The 24,837-nt window shown below is 44.2% G+C and overlaps 1 protein-coding gene across 2 annotated transcripts; it reads right to left on the bottom strand.

The window, feature by feature from the left end:
* Positions 1–572: 572 nt before the first annotated feature.
* On the bottom strand, positions 573–23,780 carry epsti1 (epithelial stromal interaction 1). 2 transcript variants are annotated; one of them, XM_033032892.1, is made up of 12 exons: positions 23,555–23,780; positions 13,649–13,707; positions 13,020–13,103; positions 11,498–11,571; positions 9,959–10,116; positions 7,771–7,852; positions 6,741–6,898; positions 4,996–5,077; positions 3,485–3,568; positions 2,768–2,841; positions 2,298–2,524; positions 573–1,094 (listed from the first exon to the last, which is right to left on the bottom strand). In XM_033032892.1, exons 1-12 carry the CDS (start codon positions 23,728–23,730, stop codon positions 967–969), a joined length of 1,386 nt encoding a protein of 461 aa, XP_032888783.1. In that variant the 5' UTR covers positions 23,731–23,780; the 3' UTR covers positions 573–966. The 2 variants fall into 2 exon arrangements, with proteins under 2 accessions (XP_032888783.1, XP_032888784.1); XM_033032893.1 differs by lacking the exons at positions 7,771–7,852; positions 9,959–10,116.
* Between the last annotated feature and the right edge of the window lie 1,057 nt (positions 23,781–24,837).

Here is a 24,837-nt window from a genome sequence, read left to right as displayed (position 1 = left end):
TCAGACTGAAAGTAGGTAGTAGGGTGAAGGGTTGGAGGCGAGAAAACACCAACAATTAGGGCTGGTAGCAAATTACCTCAGTCAGGGTGGTGCTCATTGTTGGCTAGGGAAGGCGTGATCTCGAAAGGGATACAATGTGGTGAACTAAATGAATAGGGTGGAGGAAGGGGGCAAGGAGGGAGAGGAGTACAAGTTAAAGTTATTTAACATTAAAGAATTCGACATTCATACTGCTGGATTGTAAACTACACAAGCAAAATATGAGGTGCTGTTCATCCAATCTGTGTGTGACCTCTCTCTGGCAATGGAGGAGGTCCGCAACAAAAAGGTCAGTATGGGAATGGGAAGGGGAGCTGAATTGGTTGGCAACCATGGGATCCCGTAGGCCTTGGCAGACCGAGAGTAAGTGTTAAGTGAAACGGTCGCCGATTCTACGTTTGGTCTCGCCGATGTGCAGGACCCCATATCGGGAACACCAAAGAACCTAGGAGCTGATAACACAGAATAAAAGCAATTAAGTAGAAGTCATCTAGAAATACAGCTCTAGTTGAAATAAATATGCCATCAAGTTATTTGTTTTTAAACGCACACATTTATTCCTTATTTCATTATAGGTGAAACTCCAAATTCCGCCACTCACCTTACACACTTTAACCAATTTACAGTAGACAACTCGCCTACCAATCCTCATATTGGAGGAAATTGGAGCACCAAGGAGAAACTCACAAGGTTACGGGGAGAACAGGCAAAATCTGTACAGACAACATTGAAAGTCAGGATTGAACTCAGATCACTAGAGTCGTGGGGCAGCTGCTCTACCAGCTTCATTAATGTGCCACCACTGTGGTAACCTGAAGCTTTTTGGAGGAGGGCCACTTTGAGGTGCAATGCAGTTTGCTTAAATCTACTTGAATTATGTTTTTACTATTTAAAAAATCTTGCAAATTCCACTTGATTCCGAGTTGTTTATTGCAAAAGCTGGATCACTCTTGCATAATCTCCATTGCACTGTTCCAAGAGTTCCTCCAGAATCTTTACTTCGTAGTCCGGAAAGAAAGAAGAAAGCTTCATCAAATCCCAGTCTTGATCAGCACCTGTTCACCAAAACCCAATGGGAAGGAGTAAGTTAGTGATTCATTAATTACTGAGTACACACTTCAAGACTACTCTCTAACCTATCACAAAAGTGCTGTCTCTGTCAAATTCCCCAGGCCTGTTACCATTCTTCTCGAGCCATTTGTCCCCTCTCGACATCAGCAATACCCCCACCTCATGCTCAATGAACAACATAGCAACATTCCTATTATGCAGTCCTTCTTGCCATTATTTGATTTGCAAGGCCAAAGCTGTAGATCAAACAGTATTGCTGATTTGATCCCTGTCTGGTTTTGCTGCTGATGACCTGATCCCTCGATGGTCTCTGAATGTATACAAATTAAAATACTTGTTATGATATATAATGACTCTGTACCATAAGTACATGGTGTCAGAAGTGGGATAACATTGTGGTCGACGACATAGAATCCCAACCTGTATCGTTGATCCCCTAAATGGCACTACAGCTTCACAAAACCGACCGTATTGACCTTGCTTCCCCCATATGCAGGAAGAGTAACATTGGTGGGCTTTAATAGCTCTGCCTGTGGCGACATCTCCTGTACGGTGCACGGCTGAAGGCCTGTACCATACTCATGCAGGACGGGTCAGCAAGCCTGTGGCTAGATACAGGGATTATGTCTAGATGCAGGTCTTGGACTCTAATTAACTATAACCAACGTTACTTATTGCAGTATATCTTCCATTGCTTTATTGTAGATGATATTTATTTTTTGTAGCTTTATATACATATTACTCCTGCATGCTTTATTTTGTTTTGGTGTCTGGTTTTGCTGCTGATGACCTGATCCATAATCCATGTCAGGTTTTCCACACAACCACCACCTTGTGGCATGCGGGTAGCCATGTTGTTTTTTAGTTTTAACTTATGATTTGGAGCCTACAGTACTCATCTCTATGGTCTCTATGAATACAAATTAAAGTACTTGTTATGATATATAATGACTGTATCATAAGTACTTTGCACAAAAGCCAATTGCATCAAACATCCCACAGCATTGTGGTTATTTTATCTCCAATCTTGGCTGCAAATACACATTTCCTATCTTAGGAAGCTGAGTTTACAGTCCAGTCCATATCCTTTCCAACACAAATATCCCCTACGTACACCTAAAAATGGTGGATACATTGCTTTATAAAATTCTGAATAACAATTCATATTTCTGGTAATCATCCATTACCTTCAGGTGAACCTCTGTAAACGTCATGATCAGTCAGGGCATCATTGAGGTCTTCTTCTTCATCCTGTTCATCTCCATGATATGGTGATGCAGTAACGTATTCTCTAGTGTCCTTCTTTACCTGATGTCTAAAGGATTTCTCATCAGGTAAAGAAGGTGAGATGTGGTGCAAATCCTCACCAGATTGTTGCCTTCTTTCAAGATTGTCCAAGAAAGCATTATTCTTCCTATTAGAAGAGGGAAAACTCATTAAGAGCTGAAAACATTTATTACATATTAATAGTGACACAGAAAACTATGTAAACCTAACTCATCAGTAAAAATAATTCCGGGCCTCTAGACGCACATGGAGTGATAGACAAGCTTTGCAAAAGTATACAGTTACACAGAGCACAACTCACTCACCACTGCAAGTGAAAAGCATGATAGGCACACCATCTCAAAATTACTCTGTGTTGTTTTATACTCACCTCCTATGATCTTCTTGAAGCCTTCTTTGCTGTTCAGCTTCCAGCTGGGATTCCTTCTCTGCCAAGTATTCACTCTAGGAATGGAAATCATAATATTGTTTGGAGTATATCCCTTTCTCTGATGATCTGAGGCTGGTAATCCAAGGAAGTTCCTGTTCACAGTATGTGTGCTGTACTGGTGCAGCATCCAATACCCGATCTACACCTACCAAAGCTGTCTTGTGGAACCTCTTTTGTCAGGTCTCGAAGGCTACTCTGGAGGCTCAAGCTGTTGCCTGGGAGGTCTGATACTTTGGCTGTATCTCTGTTAATATGGGTACTGAGAATGCCACCTTACTCCCCTCTTCTCCAGTAGACCACCAGGTGTGCTGAGATTGTGCTTTGGGAGAGTGCTCTTGGTAAGGCACCAATTATCTTTCTTTGGAGTGGTAGTATGTCTGCTCCCATGTTAACAAGGGATTGAAGGGAATGTGGGGAGAATAATGCAAGATTGGTATAGGACTAATGAAAATGGTTGGTGGCCGCTCAGGATGGGTTGGGTGGACTGAAGGGCCTGTTTTTGTTCTGTGTGACTGGGAGACCCAGCTAGTGGTGCTAGCTCAAAGGGCCGAATGGCCTACTCCTGCACCTATTGTCTATTGGTCACAAAGATTATGTGAAACATAGCTCAAATGAGATTGTGTGATTTTAAGATATGTGATTTTAAGATGTTCTCACCTTTATCATTCCTTCCTCTTTTGTCTCCTGTAGTTTCTGTTTTTCAGCCTCCTTCTGATCCTCCCAAGAGGTGTGATTCCTGTCCTAGGGTGTGAATGAAAAGAGACCAAGTGGCACTAAGGTCATTTGGCCATCAGACAAAAGAGCACCACCTCTGGGAAATATATTTGGCCACAACATCTGGCATTCGGAAAAGCCTTAAAGAGATGTTAGTCAGTACAAGAAACTATATCCTTGTGCAAATTAATTGAATCACTGGCTGATTTTGTTATTTTTTCATATGATGAATTTCTATGTTCACCAATTGTTCTTAAACTCGTTAGATTTTGCAGCCGCAAAAGGAAGACAACTCCAAGAGATAAGGCCCTGCTTTTTCGGGAAAGTAAGAAGGATCCGAGAGTTCAATTGATGGCCTGAAATATGTTTAGGAGGCAGCAGGAGTATCATCAATAAGCTCAAGCAACACGCGCTGATGCTTCATTGAAGTCGGTTGTATAGCCAGGCCTCTAACTGTTGCAATGAGGAAGAAACAATACCAGTGGGCCTTCAAATATAAAGATTGGAAATATGATGACTAGATAAAGGTGAGAACTGTTGGAGAACCAGTGAGAAAATGCCACATTGACCAGTTTGTCAAACATCTTGGGAAGAAGATGTTCTGGGGTTGTTTCAGCTGCTACAGTGTTGGTTAGATGCACCCAGTTGCAGAATGATGAGACCTTCCCAATAAATACTGATGTATTGCAGAGAAGATTGGTGCCAGAGATGGCCCGGACCTTTCCAGATGGATCTGACTCAATTTTTCCGGCAGTAGGAGATACGTGTCTTGGACTAGCCAGTTAACTTTCTTGACCTGAATCCGATTGAGAATTTATGGACAATTATCAAGGAGAAATTGAAAAAAATGTCTGTACTATGAGAGAGTTCATCAAGGCTAAAATTCAACTGTGGTATTGAGATGAAAAAATCTTTGGACATTGTCAGAATTTGGTCGATTCTGTGCCAAACCATGTCAAAGACTTGATAAAGAAGCGTGATGGAAATAAAAGGTATAAAGATACAAAGGTGCGATGATAATGAATAAAAGGTAGCCCTGCGACATGTATATTGATTTGGTATATCTGGTTATATGCTTGATTCAATTAATTTGCACAAGGGTGTAATGTGAACAAATGCCAAACAGCAGAAAGTAAAGCTACAAATGTTTCAATGTAGTCAGACCATACAGAGGGGTGGTATGGGAAATCTCCCTGATTCAGGTTGCCAATGCAATGTAGCACACTAACATACAATCAGCCAGTTTGCAGCAACATGGTGACACAGACTGTCACTACCTGGGATGAAGTCAACAACCATCAAAGTTACTTGATTTCCTTAAACAATCATCACAGGCACCTGTAAAATTACAGCTGAAGAGAAAGAACAAGAAAGAGAGACCAAGAGAAAGAGTGACAGTTGAACAAAGATATTTCAGTTTATAGATAAAACATGGTCTGCCTCAAGACACTTACCCAGGATGTGGTTGAAAGTACAGAGCTGGGGGACAGGCGTGATCTGTTGGCATCTATCCTATCTAGGAACTGTTGCATGGTTCTGTTAAAATATCAGATCATAACATGTATGAGCCATCATTTCTACAGCTGAAGGGAAGACAACTCCCAGTGACAAAGCCAATGTCAAATATACTATGGCTGTGAAATTTGCAAATGGGCAGTATTTCTAATTGCAAAGTCAGCAATCAATTTCTTAAATTACAAATGCCATTGAACTGGTCAATATGGAGTCTTGTGAGCTGGAATGCTAGTTTACTGCAAGATACCATCTTGGTACAAGAGCTGAAGCACAATTTTGGAACAGCCATCTGGAAGTTTGCTAAACAGGATTTATTATCTTAATTTTCCTGATACACTGATTAAAAAACCCACTGTGTAGGCAAGAACTGCAGATGCTGGTTTAAATCGAAGGTAGACACAAAATACTGGAGTAACTCAGTGGGACGGGCAGCATCTCTGGAGAGAAGGAATGGGTGATGTTTCGGGTCGAGACCTTCTTCGTCACCTATTCCTTCTCACCAGAGATACTGCCTGTCCGGCTGAGTTACTCCAGAATTTCGTGTCTACCTTCGATTAAAAAACCACCATGGTTTGTTGTTGATAGTTGGATATTGCTTCACATAACAGCCATTCCCAACAGCAACCACTAGAATGGAGTAAATACGCCAGAGATGGAAATTTCAAGCACAACATACAGAGATACTTCCCATTTTAAAGTTTTTTTCACTGTTTAACGTTCATTGCGGCAGTATCGTAAAGCTGACCCCGAAACACTTGCGGTGATAAACTATTGCCATTATTATGGCAATTATCTGAGGGCTGCTAAAAAGAGTAAGTTTGCTTCTCCCTTGGACTCCTGCAACCAGGGGCAGTTCTGCATCTGCAAAACCGTGCAAATAGCTGTTGGAGCAAACCTACAATGTCCTGAATGTGGCAACCAGAGAACTTTTGAGTTTAGTGGAAATGGGTGTAAACAGCCAACACTGACATCTGAATGAAATCTGCTAAATCTTAAGGAATCCAAGGAGCACAATCAACAACCAGGGCAAAACTCACTGCCTAACAATGACTTTCAGGCAGGCTGGTCTTATTAGATTTAATTTGCCTAAAACAACCCCAATAAATCTAGAAGTTATAGTTTACAGAATTTAATGTGTTAAATGCTTTCTCCCATGTAGAACAAACATGAATAAATTTGGAAAGATATCTGCAGATAACTTTCCCACCTAGCCAATTAACTTGTGGGCAACATCCACTTTGAAAGTTCCTGAATGAACACACAAACCAGGAAGGTAGGAACGCAATGACACAATAATATAACCCTTTGCTACAAAAGCACATGAGTCCAATTGTCTGTTTTGAGGAGAAACTAATGCGCTCAGAATTTGCCACTAAAATGACAGCAGTTTTAATGCTTCCTATAATAATTACTGTGTAAACTGTCCAGCAGGAGGAAGCGAGAATTGCAAAATGTTATATTGATGCATCGCTTCTGTCTTCATTAGTTTTCAAAAACATCAACTCATCTTCAGCCTCTTTTACTACCCGAACACTGTTGAAAGATGACAGATCTGAAAGGTTAAGCCCATTACTCCACAGAAGCTGCCTGACCTCCACAGAAGTCGCCATATTTTATTTCAGAAAACCAGTGAGTGCAGGAAGCCTGAAGCTGTGCTGCTTCACCTCTTCTTTATGACACTCACTGCTGTTGCTGAACTTGCTGCTGTGCTTTCCTCTGCATGTCCTCCTGCTTCCTTCTTTCCTCAAGTATATTAGCTCTAACCCTCTGAATATCCTTCATTTTCTGATACTCGAGTTCTTCAGCTTCTTTCTTTTTCCGGTCATGTTCTTCTTTTTTGGCCTGATGGCAAGAAAGAATATCAATATCAATAACAGGTGGCGGGTACATGGAACAAGCTGCCAGAGGAAGCGGTAGAGGTGGGTACCATTAAAATGTTTAAAAGACATTCGGATAGGTACATGGATAGGATATGGGCGAAATGCAGGCAAGTGGACTGGTTCAGATAGACTACTTGATCGGCATAGTCCTATTTCCATGCTGCATACTGTTAGGACAATAATTAGTTGTTTGAAGTGTGGGGTGTGGGTGGGGTATCAGCTATCCATGCTGGGCAAAAGGGTCACACATATCTGTGTGTGGTAAACAGAAAGGACCGTACAATGAGGCAGAGATCATCAAGGCAATAATTCAGCTGGTGCATTTACATGTAAAAATTCATGGAAACTGTCAGAATTTGGACGATTCCGTGCCAAATACGATAAAGAACGGTGGTGGACATATGTTCCTAAAGACACAATGGCGCAATGATAATGAATGACAGGTACCCCTGCGACATGCATTTTGACTTGTTATATCCAAGGTATGCTTGATCCAATTAATTTGCACAAGGATGTAATGTGGACGAGTGGCAGATAACCGAATGTAAAGCTACAAATGTTTCAACAGAGTCAGATCATACAGAGGAGATGCATGGGAAATCTGCCAGTTTCAGGTTGTAACACCCTAACATACAAATTAGCCAGTTTACAGCAAGACAGTCACACAGATTGTCACTACGTGGGATGAAGAGTCAACGAACATTAAAGCTACTGGATTTCCTTAAACATTCTTTGTAGGAATCAGCAAAATGACAGCTGAAGAGAAAGAATAAGAAAGAGAGAAAACAGTTTTTCAGTTTGTAAATATAATATGGTCTGCCTCAAGACACTTACCCATGATGTGGTTGAAACTACAGAGCTGGGAGGCTGATATGACCTGTTGGCTTCTATCCCATGAAAGAAATGTTGCATGGTTCTGTTAAAATGTTAGATCATAACATGTATAAGCCATCATTTCTGCAGTGAAAGGAAAAAGGAAGACAACTCCCAGTGACAAGCCAACTTCCAATATACCATGGTGGTGAATGTTTCCAATGGGGTGGGCAGTATTTCTAATTGCAAACTGGGCATTCAATGCCTTAAATACCTTGTGAACAAATGCCATTGAACTGGCCAAGATGGGATCTTGAGAGCTACAATGCTAGTTTACTGCAAGATACCATCTTGGTACAGGAATTGAAGCACAATTTAGGAACAGCCATCTGAAAGTTTGCTAAACAGCTGATTCCTTTTTTCTTTTCCTTAGACACTCATTAAAATACCTCCATGGTATGTTGTTGATAGTTGGATATTACCTCAAATAACACCCATCCAACTCCAATCCAATCCAACTTTATTTGTTAAGCACTTTAAAACAACCAATGTTGACCAAAGTGCTGTACAGAAGAATAAACAAGACATCATAAACAGACAACATAACAGCTCACATGAGGCGCAAAAATTACATATGAAATACAACAATAAATTAAAAGACATAAAACATGAGTAAAAATAATAGCCACGCAATAAAAGCAATCAAAATAAGAAATTAAATCAAGTAAATAAAGTCGACATCTTACTGGGTATCAAAGGCCACGGAGAAGAGATGGGTTTTAAGAAGTGATTTAAAAACAGACAGAGAAGAGGCCTGTTTAATGTGGAGAGGCAGATCGTTCCATAATTTGGGTGCCGACACAGCAAAGGCACGGTCCCCTCTGAGCTTCAGCTTAGTTTTAGGCCCACTCAGGAGCAGCTGATTATCTGACCTGAGAGAGCGGGCGGGTGTATAAGGGTGTAGAAGCTCAGATAGATAGGGCGGGGCAAGACCATTCAGGGATTTAAAAGCAAATAAAATAATTTTAAAATGGATCCTAAACTGAATAGGCAACCAGTGGAGTGAGGCTAAAATGTGCGAAATGTGCTCATGTTTACGTGTGCCAGTTAAATTACCAACAGCATCCACTAGAATGGAGTAAATACACCAGAGATGGAAATTTTAAGCACAACTTACAGCCAGGGTGGCACGGTGGTGCAACAGTAGTGTTGCTGCCTTTTCTAACACCAGAGACCCGGGTTCGGTCCTGACTACGAGTGCTGTCTGTACGGAGTCTGTACGTTCTCTCCATGGCCTGCGTGGGTTTTCTCCGGGAGCTCCGGTTTCCTCCCACACTCCAAAGACGTGCAGGTTTGTAGGCTAATGGGCTTGGTAAAATTATACATTGTTCCTAACATGTGTAGGATAGTGTTAGTATATGGGGATTACTGGTCGGCACGGACTCGGTGCGCCAAAAGGCTTGTTGCCACACTGTATCTCTAAACTAAACTAAGACACTTACCACTTTAAAGGTTTTCTCAGTTTAATTTTCAATGCTGCAGTATACTGTCATAATTATATTAATTCTCTGAGTGCTTGCCACTCCATTTTAATGAGCATCATTTAAGAATTACTATGAGAAAGACATATGGACAAGAAATGGCAGAGGAACGGGAGGCCAGGCAGAGTCATCAACTAATGCTAAGGAAGGGATAGAAGGGTGAAGTTCTTTAATGCTTCAGGCTCGTGTGCATTGCTTCTCCCTTGGACTCCTGCAACCAGGGGCAGCTCTGCATCTGCAAAACCATGCAAACAGCTTTTGGAGCAAATTTACAATGTCCTGAATGTGGTCACTCTTGAGCATTCAGTGGATGTGGGTGCAAGCAGCCAGATTCTGTGCACTGAATGTTTTCTCCAATCCTGTATTATTTATACTTTTGTGTACATAATTGAAAAGTGTAAATATACTGACAGGAGCAAAGCCACAATGGATTCCAGGCACTTATCCAATATAAGATGCTATGAAGTGAACTCATGAGCCATGAGTTGCTGTATGTCTCATTTAAATGGCTGTCCATCCACAACCACAAACCCACTGAACCTTTCCAGTTCCATTATCTGGAGCGACTGTTCTGGTCTGCGATCTACCAGTGAGTGCAGGAAGCCTGAAGCTTCACCTCAAGTTGAAGAATGGGCAATGCTGCTTCACCTGTTCTTTATGACACTTACTGCTGATATTGGTCTTGTTGTTGTGCTTTCCTCTGCTTTTCCTCCTGCTTCCTTTTTTCCTCAAGTTTATTAGCTTTTTCTCTCTGAATATCCTTCATTTTCTGATACTCGAGTTCTTCAGCTTCTTTCTTTTTCCGGTCATGTTCTTCTTTTTTAGCCTGATGGCAAGGAAGAATATCAAAATCAATAACAGGTGGTAGGCACATGGAACAAGCTGCCAGAGGAAGTGGTAGAGGCAGGTACCATTAAAATGTTTAAAAGTCATTCAGATAGGTAGATGGATAGTATGTGGACGAAATGCAGGCAAGTGGGTCTTGCCCACATAGGTCACTTGGTTGGCATGGGCTAGTTTCCATGCTGCAAACTGTTAAGACACCAATTCATTGAAAAAATGGATTTGGGGAATGGGGGAACAGAGCACTGGGATTTGGATTGGGTACCAGCTACCAATGCTGGTCAAATCTGTATAGGGCCTGTCCCACTTAGGCGAGTTTTCAGCGGACTGCCGCCGCTTGTCAAACTCGCAGCACTCGCTGAAAAACTGGGAAGTGGAACGGCGAGTGTCAAGAGTGGAACACACACACAAACACACACACCGCCAAGGCAGGGATCAGGGAAAGCGGGGGAGCACTGTCTGAAATTCACACGGTGCAAAGCCAAGGTGATACAGACACACACCGCGATGAACAGGAAGATTAAGACGGCTAGCACAGTGTACGGTAAGTCCTTTAAAATAGCGGGAGGGTGGGGGGGGCGGTAGAAGGAGTGGAGACACTTTTAAGAAGCCAAACAACTTTTAATAAGCCAGAGATACACAGCTGTGAACTTTGTCGGCATTTAACATTACCGGTCGGTTTTACTTGATTCTGAAAATTTGCTGTGACCATACTGAGGCCGCGACGAGTTCCCAAAATGCGGAAACTTCTCGCGACCATGAAGGAGGCTCACCAGAAACCACCAGCGAACATGTGGCGACCACGAGGCGAGCACAGAGTTTCCTGCACTCGCCTAAAATGGACAGGCCCTTAAGTGTTACACTGTGGCCAAACTGAATCTCACAGCTTGGGTTTAGGTAAACGAGGTAGAACTCTGCTTAAGTGGGTGCACACAATATGCCATCTGCCTTTTTAACTACTTGTTCAACCTGCCTGCTAGCATTTTGTGAATCATACATAGAACACCTAAGAACTTCACTCACTATCCCAACTAAATGGTTCAGTTACTAGAAATACACACAAGTGTTTTATAAAGTTGCAACATTATGTCCCAATGCTTATATTCAATGCACTAACCTATGAAGGCAAGCATGAAAAAGAATATGCATGAAAGCAGATGGAGAACAACATTTGAATGCAGCATTTTACAAGCTGGAATACACTGAATGTCTTCTGGGAACAGATTCAATAATAAAGAGAAGGAAAAGTCCATGAACATGGGGAAAGTGTTTTGGATAAGGAACAACCCTTTGACGATGATAGAAAATGCACAATTGCCAAACATTCTACTTATGCACGGAACGATTCGATGATTTCTACTAACTCTTTGCTGGAGCTTCGCCCCCATGAGATTTATTTGTTGCTGTCGTCTTGCTTTTTGCTCTGAAGTAAGTCCACCTAAAAGGGAAGAAATTGAGAAATCAATATGGGGATAAAAAAAAAATGATTAGGAATTATGGTTGAGTGGATTATTGGTTGTGAAAATTGTGTGCTGTTAGATGTTGGATGAATGGTGCCGCTTATCAAGTCATGGACAAATAACAAATACTGATTAGCAGGGTTGAAAATAACTTCATGATGTTACTGCACCACAAATCTTCCAATGAAATTCCCTGGGGAATTTATAACAGGAAGCAAGGAATCTCGGGAAAGTGATATTGAATACGGGCCAGTGAGAGGTTAGATTATTGATCTTCAACATGTGGAAATTGATGAGCTGTTTAACGTAACTGCCACAATCAAACAGAAACCCAAATGCATGCTTTAATTATCAGTGAAGTGTTAGTTTATTAGAGAAAGCCTTATGTGGGTTAATGAAGACACTGCAACTGTGTAGTGGTGAAGTCATCATACAAGGCGGCACGGTGGCGCAGCGGTAGAGGTGCTGCCTTACAGCACCAGAGACCCGAGTTCGATTCTGACTTCGAGTGCTGCTTGTACGGAAGATGACTAAACATTATTGCCTTCCCTCACAGTGGGAAACCTTGATTCCGCTGTGTGGGGATGTTAATGTTAAACTCTAACATGTGTTATGCACTTTTTATTGTATGGCTGTATGGTAACTCAAATGTCACTGTACCACTTGAACTTGTATCTAAAACTAGAGGGAATAGGTTTAGAGCATGGATAAGAGGGTTAGAGAGAGGTTGTGCAGCAGTAGAGTTACTGCCTTAAAGCACTTGCAGGGAAGTGGGTGCTGTCTATACGGATTTTGTACGTTCTCCCCTTGACCACGTGGGTTTTCTCCGAGATCTTCGGTTTCCTCCCACACTCCAAATATGTACAGGTTTGTAGGTTAATTGGCTTGGGTTTTTATACTTGGTATAAGTGTAAATTGTCCCTAGTATGTGTAGGATAGTGTTAATGTGTGGGGATCGCTGGTCGGTGAGGACATGGTGGGCTGAAGGGCCTGCTTCCGTGCTTTATCTCTAAACTAAAGGGTCTGAGGTAGGACTTTCTTATCCACTGCCCACTCACTGTCTGAGTTAGTGGTGGAGGCAGAGATCTCATAGTAGTTAAGAGTTATTTTGGCGAATGCTTGAATTACCAGTCCACAGAAGGCTAGACATTGTATTTGTCTGGTTGGCTACTTGATGGTCAACAAGGACACAGTGGGCTGAAGGGCCTGTTTCCATGCTGTATGACTACATGACCAGAATATAAATATTTCACACGTCAACTGTTTGAAAACAGTGATCAAATGAAATAAAAGTCACAACACACATGCAGAGTACCAATAATTAGTTAAATCTCATAGGTGAATGGAAGCAACAGCCCCTTCTCTAGTCGGGTCTTTTGAATGGGGCGATGAAATCTGCCAATTTCCCTCGGCCCCTAATTCTTACCCAAACGCATGGGAGCCAAGCTGAGGGAACCAGGTTTGTGAGTTTCCTTCCACTGCCTCAGATCCTCCAGTTCCTTGTTAGCCACTGCGATAAAGAGCACCAGTGTTATTCCATGGCTGCCATGTAAGCCCAATACACAGCTTATGAACAACATGCACTAAATCACAAAGATTACTTTTCACTGATCAAAGTGGCGACTTAGTGCAGACAATTCTAAGCAAAACAAATTGGAAGTAAGAGAACTGAAAATGGCTGTTATAACCTTCTTTTCACACATCTTAATCGGTTTCTGCTCCTGGAACATTATGAACAACAAAACTTGCATGTATGCAGCCTGTTTAACATTGCAATCAGAGAATCTTGGTCAGATGCAGGCTGGGGAAGGTTACAGAGATATGGGACAGTAATGCGATGCTGGAACGAGAACGTTTGTTCATAATTGAATACTGTACTGGGCACAAAACTAATTCAGCAAATTGATATCTCCAGGAATTATAAAACTAGAATTTTAGATCGCAGAGGAAAGGTCAGGAAAGCATTGGAATCAGAAAGTAACAAAAACATGGATATGGTTGCAGCAGGGAATTGCTAAGTTGAAATGATATTATTTTCTTTATTTAAATACTTACTTAGCTGCAATTGAGATCGCTTGCTCGCGTTCGGTGCAATCATCGAATATCCACCCCGACTGTAGATTTAAAAAGAGATTTTTTTTGTAAATTGTTTGTTAGAAATAACAGTTAGGCTTTATGTCATAGGGAGGGACCAAAGAGTCTGAGGCTGCAGTTTTCTAATATGTATATGGGTGTTTCTGTAAATACACCACTCAGTAGCGAAACTGAAGGTTTCCAAACTTCCAGGTTATTTTCCTGTTTTTTATGTAATATTCCCATTGTTTCATATCCTGTATTTTAAGTAGCATAGATCATGGTGTATAGCCAAAATAATGAGATGAAGCAAAAATAAATAGATCTGTTTTTACACAGAAAAATATCAGATATGTCCCTGTGTTTTTTGCCTATTTTTGCGACATTTTTCCAGCAGGATTTCATCAAATCCTTAAGTTAATTTATACCAGAAAGATTACATTAATTTTGCAATAAATAACTCTATAAGCTATAAGTCCTGCTTAAACGGCCGCGGAACTTACCATCGCCCGCCGGGGCTTTAACATCGTGAGCCCGTCGCCTCGACGCTGCAGTTGGAATGCTGGACCGCGGGACAAGAACAAAGGGAAGAGATAAGACTTTTGCCTTCCATCACAGTGAGGAGGTGTTGGAGATTCACTGTGTTGGATGTTTGTGTAAATTGTGTTATTGTGTGTCTTGGTTTTTTATATAATATCATGACTGTAGGAATGAAATTTCGTTCAAACCTTGTCTGTTTGAATGACAATAAAAGGCATTCTATTCTATTCTATTCTATTCTATTCTATATAAGCCAAATTCTGATTATGCTTGTGATTTTTATAATTTATCACCCGATAAGATGGCTTTCTGATGCCCCAAGTTTTTGCAGCAGAACGCAAGTAGCAGTGTCATTTTGGTCACGTGTTAAATGTGTGAATTAAAAGCAGAGCAAGCGATTTTATATTTATTGTTTCTTTTTTTATTGTTTCTTTTTTATTTAAGCTTTCCATTGAAATACTTAATAATGAATAGAACTTAAAATCAAGAAATAAATATCTAGTTTGCTCACCTAATTTAGCGATGTCTCATTCTGTTGTCCCCCCCACGTTGAGTAACGTCGTGAATGCAATTTATAGTGCTGTAACGTTTTTTTTGTTGCACTTGTCGCAATTTTTAAAATCATTCATAACACGCAATTATAACAACCCTGCCGTGAACTACGGGCCACTTGGTGGGTTAGGTGCCACCATTTTGTAAGGGCGCTTCGAAATCAGTAAGTGTCCCATATGTCTTAAATGTTTTATAAATATTTATTTCTTAGTTTTTTATCAAATTTTGGTTAAATTTGATCACTAATTAGCTTAACAGGATCATAGGTAGGCACGTTTTTTATCCTGTGGTATTTCATTATGATTTAATCTTTCAAATTTGGCATCCCATTTAACAGGTTTGGTACACTTATTTACGGAAACACCCATATACTCTGTAGAATTACTTGAAAATAAACAAGCTGTAGTAAAAGAATGGATTTAAGAATTCCGAGAACCTTTGCCTGAACCAGGAAAGAGAAAAAAAAAGTACGTTTTCGGCAGCAAAAATGGTGGAGGAGGAATGGGTAGAACAAAGGGAATTTCCTCAATATGATGAGATCAAATAAGTCAATGAAGAGGGTGCAGCAGAAATACATATTTTAGAGCTGAAGAGGCTGGGGTGGGGGGTGGAGGCTTACATATTTTTAAGGGGTAAGATAGGTTGACATAAGTTTTCCCCACAGCAGAGGTGTCTAAATCAAGAGGGTCACATGGGAGGCCTGGTCCCCCAACGCAACCCATTCCCCAACGCAATATTCCACCACTCACCCGTTCCCCCAACGCAATATTCCACCACTCACCCATAGCCCCTAACTGCGCAGGTGCGGCTCATTTCCCCTCATCCCCGAGCACTCCCTCACCCTCCTCTTCATGTGTGGGAGGGGAGGAGGGGAGGGAAGTGGGGTGTGTGGCGTGGGAGGGGAGGAAGGGTGTGTGTGGATGGGAAGGTGTAGGAGGGGGGGAGAGGGTGGTGTGGGGGGAGAGGGTTGTGTGGGAGGGGGGTGTGTGATTGTGGCGGAAGGGGTGTGGTAGTGGGGGTGAGTGATGTGGTAGGGGGGGTGTGTGGGGGAGGCTGTGTCTGTGGGAGAGGGGTGTATGGGCGGGGGCTGTGTGTGTGGGCGGCAGGGTGTCTGTGGGTGGAGGGGTTGTGGGGGGGAGGGGTGTGTGAGCGGGGGGCGGGGTTGTGGGGAAGGGGGGGTTGTGTGGCGGGGTGTCGTGGGGAGGGGGGTCGTGAGGGAGGGGGTTGTGAGGGAGGGTGTGGTTGTGGGGGCGTGGGGGGTTGTGGGGAAGGGGGTGAGTGAACTGGCAAAAAAAACGTAGCGCTATCGCAAACCATTTTTTCGCAAATATAAAGACCGCCAAACCGGAAGATAACAAGATCAGAATTTTAGTTATGTATAGATTCAGATGAATACTTAAATTAGCAGAATTTCGGCATGCCATCACTTCCTACATAGTGAAATTAGGGGACAACTCAAGCAACAGCGAAGCATCACTCCCGTACGAGCTCAATGCTTTCAATGCACGCTTTGATAGGGGGAACACTGATGTGTCTTCCCAGGTCCCCATAGCCAACGATGGTATTATAATCTCAGTTACAGAGGTCAACGTCAGAAAATCCGAAAAGCGTGTGAACCCGATGGTATACCTGGTCTGAGTCATGTTCTTAAAACCTGTGCAGGGGAACTGGCTGGGTTTTATGCGGACATATTCAACCTCTCATTGGTGAGATCTGAGGTTCCTAACGGTATTAAAGGGGCCCATGAAGAGTAAGGTGACATGCCGCAATGACTAGCAACCTGTGGCACTAACGTCTGTGGTGCTGAAGTGATTTGATAAGTTGGTCATGGCACATAGCAACTCCTAAGTCAACAAGAACCTGGACCTGCTACAATTTGCCTACCACCACAACAGGTCAACAGAAGATGTCATCTCAATGGATGTCCACTCTGCACTCGACCACGTAGACAATAAAACCGCATACTGTATGTCAGACTGATGTTCTTAGACCACAGCTCGGCGTTGAACACTGAGCTTCCCTGGTATCCAAGCTCACGGAAATATCTCCGCATATCCGTCTGCAGCGGGATCCATGACTTCCTCATCAACAGACTACAATCTGTATGAATCGGCAGCAATACTTCCTCCTCGATAACCATCATCACGAGAGCACCTCAAGGCTGCATGCTTTGCACCCTGCTCTATACTCACAAAAGTGTAGAATGACACATTTCCAACTCCATCTTTAAGTTCACTGACAACACCACCGTTGCTGATTTGCAGATGACAATGAGTCACAGTATAGGAGAGAGAGCGATCGACTGACCAAATGGTGCCAGAACAGCATTTCTCTCAACATCAGTAAGACAAAGGTGGTGGTGGTGGTGGGGGGGGGGGGAAGTGTTCAGCACTTTTTGCAATCTTCTTCGTTCCTGGGAATTTGAGTTGCCGAACCAGGCTGTGATGCAAGCAGTCAATATGATCTCTACCGTACACCTGCAGAGGTTCAACAGAGTATTCACTGACATACAGAATCTCCTCAATATCCTAAGGAAGTAGAGATGTTGATGGGCTTTCTTTATGATTGCTTCCTCTTCCGCAGACCACAATCAGTTCAAGTAAGAATCTCGGTGTTCAAAAAGGAACTGCAGATGCTGGAAGATCGAAGGTACACAAAATTGCTGGAGAAACTCAGCGGGTGCAGCAGCATCTATAGAGCCAAGGAAATAGGCGACGTTTCGGGCCAAAACCCTTCTTCAGACTCATGGGGGGTGGGGGGGTAGAAGGAAGGAAAAGGGGAAGAGGAGGAGCCCGAGGGCGGGCGGATGGGAGGGTGGGAGGAGACAGCTAGAGGGTTGAGGAAGGGGAGGAGACAGCAATACTAGCAAAATTGGGAGAATTCAATGTTAATGCCATCCGGACGCAAGGTCCCCAGGCGGAATATGAGGTGCTGTTCCTCCAATTTCCGCTGTTGCTCACTCTGGCAATGGAGGAGACCCAGGACAGAGAGGTCGGATTGGGAATGGGAGGGGGAGTTGAAGTGTTGAGCCACCGGGAGGTCAGGTTGGTTATTGCGGACTGAGCGGAGGTGTTCGGCGAAACGATCGCCCAACCTCCGCTTAGTCTCGCCGATGTAAATCAGCTGACATCTAGAGCAGCGGATGCAGTAGATGAGGTTGGAGGAGATACAGGTGAACCTTTGTCGCACCTGGAACGACTGCTTGGGTCCTTGAATGGAGTCGAGGGGGGAGGTGAAGGGACAGGTGTTGCATTTCTTGCGGTTGCAACGGAAAGTGCCCGGGGAGGGGGTGGTGCGGGAGGGAAGGGAAGAATTGACGAGGGAGTTGCGGAGGGAGCGGTCTTTGCGGTAGGCAGACATGGGGGGAGATGGGAAGATGTGGCGAGTGGTGGGGTCATGTTGGAGGTGGCGGAAATGGCGGAGGATTATGTGTTGTATTTGCCGGCTGGTGGGGTGAAAGGTGAGGACCAGAGGGACTCTGCCCTTGTTGCGAGTGCGGGGATGGGGAGAGAGAGCAATGTTACGGGGTATGGATGAGACCCTGGTGTGAGCTTCATCTATGGTGGCGGAGGGGAATCCCCGTTCCCTGAAGAACGAGGACATTTCCGATGCCCTGGTATGGAATGTCTCATCCTGGGAACAGATGCGGCGTAGGCGGAGGAATTGGGAGTAGGGGATGGAGTCTTTACAGGGGGCAGGGTGGGAAGACGTGTAGTCCAGATAGCCATGTAAGTCAGTGGGTTTGTAATGTATGTCGGTCAGGAGTCTGTCCCCTGCGATGGAGATGGTGAGGTCAAGAAATGGTAGGGAAGTGTCGGAAATCGTCCAGGTGTATTGGAGTGCCGGATGGAAGTTGGTGGTGAAGTGGATGAAGTCAGTCAGTTGTGTGTAGGTGCAGGAGGTGGCCCCAAAGCAGTCGTCAATGTAACGGAGGTAGAGGTTGGGGATGGGGCCCTTTTACAGGGGGCAGGGTGGGAAGTACTCCCCACCTATGTTCTAGACCACAAACCCGGCTCTCCCGGCAGACCCATTGTCTCTGCGTGTTCGTGCCCCACATACATTGACTCCATCCTATCCCCCTTGGTCAAATCCCTCCCCACCTATGTTCTAGACACCTCAGACACTCTCCGCCGCCTCCACGCATTCCACTCTCTGGGCCCTCACCCCCTCATCTTCACCATGGATGTCCGGTCACTCTACACCTCCATCCCCCACCAGGATGGCCTGGGAGCCCTCCGGTTCTTCCTCGACCAGAGGAGCAACCTATACCCAGCCACTGACACTCTCCTCCGCTTAGCGGAGTTGGTCCTCACCCTTAACAACTTTACATTTGACTCCTCCCATTTCCTCCAAACACAAGGCGTAGCTATGGGCACACGCATGGGCCCCAGCTACGCCTGCCTCTTTGTCGGGTACGTTGAACAATCCTTGTTCGAGACGTACCAGGGCCCCATCCCCGACCTCTACCTCCATTACATTGACGACTGCTTTGGGGCCACCTCCTGCACCTACACACAACTGACTGACTTCATCCACTTCACCACCAACTTCCATCCGGCACTCCAATACACCTGGACGATTTCCGACACTTCCCTACCATTCCTTGACCTCACCATCTCCATCGCAGGGGACAGACTCTTGACCGACATACATTACAAACCCACTGACTCACATGGCTATCTGGACTACACGTCTTCCCACCCTGCCCCCTGTAAAGACTCCATCCCCATCTCCCAATTCCTCCGCCTACGCCGCATCTGTTCCCAGGATGAGACATTCCATACCAGGGCATCGGAAATGTCCTCGTTCTTCAGGGAACGGGGATTCCCCTCCGCCACCATAGATGAAGCTCACACCAGGGTCTCATCCATACCCCGTAACACTGCTCTCTCTCCCCATCCTCGCACTCGCAAAAAGGGCAGAGTCCCTCTGGTCCTCACCTTTCACCCCACCAGCCGGCAAATACAACACATAATCCTCCGCCATTTCCGCCACCTCCAACATGACCCCACCACTCGCCACATCTTCCCATCTCCCCCCATGTCTGCCTTCCGCAAAGACCGCTCCCTCCGCAACTCCCTCGTCAATTCTTCCCTTCCCTCCCGCACCACCCCCTCCCCGGTCACTTTCCATTGCAACCGCAAGAAATGCAACACCTGTCCCTTCACCTCCCCCCTCGACTCCATTCAAGGACCCAAGCAGTCGTTCCAGGTGCGACAAAGGTTCACCTGTATCTCCTCCAACCTCATCTACTGCATCCGCTGCTCTAGATGTCAGCTGATTTACATCGGCGAGACTAAGCGGAGGTTGGGCGATCGTTTCGCCGAACACCTCCGCTCAGTCCGCAATAACCAACCTGACCTCCCGGTGGCTCAGCACTTCAACTCTCTCTCCCATTCCCAATCCGACCTCTCTGTCCTGGGTCTCCTCCATTGCCAGAGTGAGCAACAGCGGAAATTGGAGGAACAGCACCTCATATTCCGTCTGGGGACCTTGCGTCCGGATGGCATTAACATTGAATTCTCCCAATTTTGCTAGTCCTTGCTGTCTCCTCCCCTTCCTCAACCCTCTAGCTGTCTCCTCCCACCCTCCCGCCCTCGGGCTCCTCCTCTTCCCCTTTTCCTTCCTTCTCCCCCCCCACCCCCCATCAGTCTGAAGAAGGGTTTCGGCCCGAAACGTCGCCTATTTCCTTCGCTCTATAGATCCTGCTGCACCCGCTGAGTTTCTCCAGCAATTTTGTGTACCTTCAAGTAAGAATCTCATTGTTCCGTTTTGGGACAAATGACAATAATACACTTTTGACTCTTAACACCCATACTTTACTTCTTTTTTTGCAGATCCGATATGCCTTTGTTAAAAATAGAGGAGTGGATGCATCTGTTCCTCCATTCCAATGAATATTTCATTATTTTTGTTTTCCTAATCTTATTTCCAAAAGGGAATCCTTGAGGTTTCTACTCATATATGCCCATCTTCATGAACTGCTAATCCTGTCCAGGTGCCTTTCATATTCTTAAAACTAATTTTGATGAAATTAATATTTCCCCTAATGAAAGATGTGGAAAAAACCCAAAAATAGACGCTCAAGAAAAAGCACACCACAACATAATTTTTATTCTAACGAGTTGATTTGTGCCCTCCAACCACCTCGCTCTGCCTATGACCGCATTTACCTTGATTCCACATACTGTAATCTTCGTTGTGTCTCTTTTCGTGGAATTTTTAGCAATGCTTTAACATTTCCTCTGCCTATTCTCAATATTGTATCCTCGATGCTTAGGATTTAGTTGGGTAATCTTTCAATTTCAGCATGTATTTCTGATCAAGAAAAGATGATTTTCCCCTCAAGGCTCTAGAGAATCCAGGATTGACTCTAAACCTTGTGTGCTGCCATTATACAGTGGCTTGCAAAAGTTTTCATACCCCTTGAACTTTTCCACATTTTGTCATGTTACAACCACAAACGTAAATGTATTTTATTGGGATTTTATGTGATAGACCAACACAAAGTGGTGCATAATTGTGAAGTGGAAGGAAAATGATACATGGTTTTCAAATTTTTTTACAAATAAAAAACTGAAAAGTGTGGCGTGCAAAAGTATTCAGCCCCCCTGAGTCAATACTTTGTAGAACCACCTTTTGCTGCAATTACAGCTGCAAGTCTTTTGGGGTATGTCTCTACCAGCTTTGCACATCTAGAGACTGAAATTTTTGCCCATACTTCTTTGCAAAATAGCTCAAGCTCAGTCAGATTGGATGGAGAGCGTCTGTGAACAGCAATTTTCAAGTCTTGCCAGAGATTCTCAATTGGATTTAGGTCTGGACTTTGACTGGGCCATTCTAACACATGAATATGCTTTGATCTAAACCATTCCATTGTAGCTCTGGCTGTATGTTTAGGGTCGTTGTCCTGCTGGAAGGTGAACCTCCCCCCCAGTCTCAAGTCTTTTGCAGACTCTAACAGGTTTTCTTCCAAGATTGCCCTGTATTTGGCTCCATCCATCTTCCCATCAACTCTGACCAGTTTCCCTGTCCCTGCTGAAGAAAAGCATCCCCACAGCATGATGCTGCCACCACCATGTTTCACAGTGGGGATGGTGTGTTCAGGGTGATGTGCAGTGTTAGTTTTCCGCCACATATAGCGATTTGCATTTAGGCCAAAAACTTCAATTTTGGTCTCATCTGACCAGAGCACCTTCCTCCACATGTTTGCTGTGTCCCCCACATGGCTTGTGGCAAACTGCAAACGGGACTTCTTATGGGACTTTTCAACAATGGCTTTCTTCTTGCCACTCTTCCATAAAGGCCCGATTTGTGGAGTGCACGGCTAATAGTTGTCCTGTGGACAGATTCTCCCACCTGAGCTGTGGATCTCTGCAGCTCCTCCATAGTTACCATGGCCCTCTTGGCTGCTTCTCTGATCAATGCTCTCCTTGCCCGGCCTGTCAGTTTAGGTGGACGGCCATGTCTTGGTAGGTTTGCAGTTGTGCCATACTCTTTCCATTTTCGGATGATGGATTGAACAGTGCTCCGTGAGATGTTCAAAGCTTGGGATATTTTTTTATAACCTAACCCTGCTTTAAACTTCTCCACTACTTTATCCCTGACCTGTCTGGTGTATTCCTTGGGCTTCATGATGCTGTTTGTTCACTAATGTTCTCTAACAAACCTCTGAGGCCTTCACAGAACAGCTGTATTTATACTGAGATTAGATTACACACAAGTGGACTCTATTTACTAATTAGGTGACTTCTGAAGGCAATTGGTTGCACTGGATTTTATTTAGGGGTATCAGAGTAAAGGGGGCTGAATACTTTTGCACGCCACACTTTTCAGTTTTTTTTTGTAAAACATTTTGGGGGGGGGGGGAAGCAGAACAACATAATCAAGGACCACTCGTGATATTCTCTCTTTTCCCCTCTCTCACAAGCTTGAGCGTGGAACTGCAGATGATGGTAGACATAAAAGGACACAAAGTGTTGGAGGAGCGAGTCAGGCAGCATCTCTGGAGAACATAGTTAGGTGACGATTCAGGTCGGGAACCTTCTTCAGACTGATCAATTTGAAGAAGAGTCCCAACTCTAAAGTTACCAATCGTTGTTCTCCAGAGAATCTGCCTGACCTGCTGAGTTATTCCAGCACTTTGTGTTCTTTTTTTAACCAAGCTATTTCATTACTACCCTAGGACCTTTTTAACAGCAATTTCGCTACACTATATACTGCACTCTGGTTTATTTTTCTCGGTTGCACTACCTTGATGTATGGCATGATTTGCCTGTATGGTAAGTAAAATATTTTTCCACTGTATCTCGGTATACGTGTCAATAATAAACCCCAATACCTCGGCACGGTATCTCTAAACTAAACTAATACCAATCCAAATTTCACTCGCGGATAGCTGTGCTCTGTATCGTGGGATAGATCCTCTCCCCATAGTTATCGTGCTCAGCTTCCTTCCTTCCTTCTTTGACAAGGGACTTGGGCCAGCGGAAACGAAACTGAAACCCGAAACTATTGAAAATGTTGTTATTGTAAACGGAAATCGCAGCAGGCATGTAAAGAGACGGTTTTAAAAGTTATATTTAACTATATATTTCAGCGTCTATTTGTCTATTGTGTGTTTTTAAAGCAAAAATAGTTTGAGAAAATACATCAATGAACAAAAATGCATTGTGATCCCCCAATTGAATGCATTGCGACCCCCCCCCCCCCCCAATTTTCTCTCTACGTTTTCTCTCTACATTTGTACAAGTTTGTCACCCGGCTCATAGAGGTAACGTAAGATCTTGTACTTACTACTGAGGTTGTCCGCTATCGGGCTGCTCTATTCCAGGTTCCGGCTCATCCACCCCGGTGACCGGGTCGGGTCCCGGGTTACCCGCTTGACCGGTGAGGTCGCCCCGTGCTGGGGACGGGTTCATCCCGCCGGCCTGTTCCAGCGGACGGGTATACACTCTCTTGTTGTAAGACATGGACAAGCTTCTGTTTTGCGCCGGTGTAACTGGCAGCTGGGGGAGGAGCCCGGTGAAGTCAGAACAAGTCATACTGAACCAGTGATTCGTCTCAACGGGCGTTCCCACTCACAGCCATAAGAAACCAAAGTCCAATGACACCTACATTACGCTATGTATGTCTCTTGGTGTTCAGGAGCCTACAGGAACAAATGGTTCAATAGAACAGGTGGAGTCAGTGCTACAGAGACAGAGAGAGAGAGAGAGAGAGTTGTTTTACTGACACCTCTGTTATGTTGGGAACCCGAATGAGTCCCCACCCTGGCAACAATCGTGCAAGGAACCCGGTTGAGGGTACAGCTGTTCACTGTACCCGTACAAAGGAAACAGTCCCCTCCATGCCATGTGTAGGGAGGAACCGAAGATGCTAGTTTAAACCGAAGATAGACTAACTCAGCGGGACAGGCAGCATCTCTGGAGAGAAGGAATGGGTGATGTTTCAGGTCGAGATTATTCTTCAGACCCCATTGCCCTCCATGCCATGGTGGAGATTGGTGGTCACTGGCAAAACCACATGGTGGAGTGATGAGGCAATGCCCTGTCTTGGCCATTGCTGGTGGCCGGCAGCAACAGATTACCCGGATTCAGTGGTCTCCCTCATCACCATCTGCGAGAAGATGCTGCTCTCTCCTTCCTTTGCTTGACTACATAACTCTAACCAAGCCCAGAGATTTCTCCAGGGCATCAAATCAAACGGTTTGGACGCAAGGAAATACACCCACTGAATGTACTGAGAGAGGCACTGACTGCCACGGAAGACGGCAATAATGTTGAAGAAATGGGAAAAGATCTGCCATTACAAGAAACAATCAGGACATTGTCATGAATTTGGATAGCACTTGGTCATGAGACACAGACCCAAATGCACAAATTTGGAAACAATTCGCATACACGGAACAGAGAGAAATGAGGTACACTATGTGGGAATATACAAGGAGTGAATAGATAAGGAGTGAGATAGGAGATAAGGAGTAGCTCTACTCAATAACCAAAAATATGTAGCCTCTTTTTGCTCTGGTATTTTATTTAATTCACATGTTTAATCAATTATTAATGTTTAATGTTTTA

Source organism: Amblyraja radiata, chromosome 14 (assembly GCF_010909765.2).
Source record: "Amblyraja radiata isolate CabotCenter1 chromosome 14, sAmbRad1.1.pri, whole genome shotgun sequence".
Lineage (NCBI taxonomy): Eukaryota > Metazoa > Chordata > Chondrichthyes > Rajiformes > Rajidae > Amblyraja > Amblyraja radiata.
This window is presented reverse-complemented; position numbering and strand designations above follow the sequence as displayed.

Excerpts from the sequence above, each read along its gene's own strand:
- epsti1 (XM_033032892.1), bottom strand. The coding sequence starts at position 23,730 with ATGTCTTACAACAAGAGAGTGTATACCCGTCCGCTGGAACAGGCCGGC. Across the intron at positions 7,853-9,958 it reads CAACAAGACCAATATCAGCA|AACCATGCAACATTTCTTTC; the intron begins GTAAGTGTCATA and ends ACATTTTAACAG. Across the intron at positions 2,525-2,767 it reads CTTCAAGAAGATCATAGGAG|GAAGAATAATGCTTTCTTGG; the intron begins GTGAGTATAAAA and ends CTCTTCTAATAG.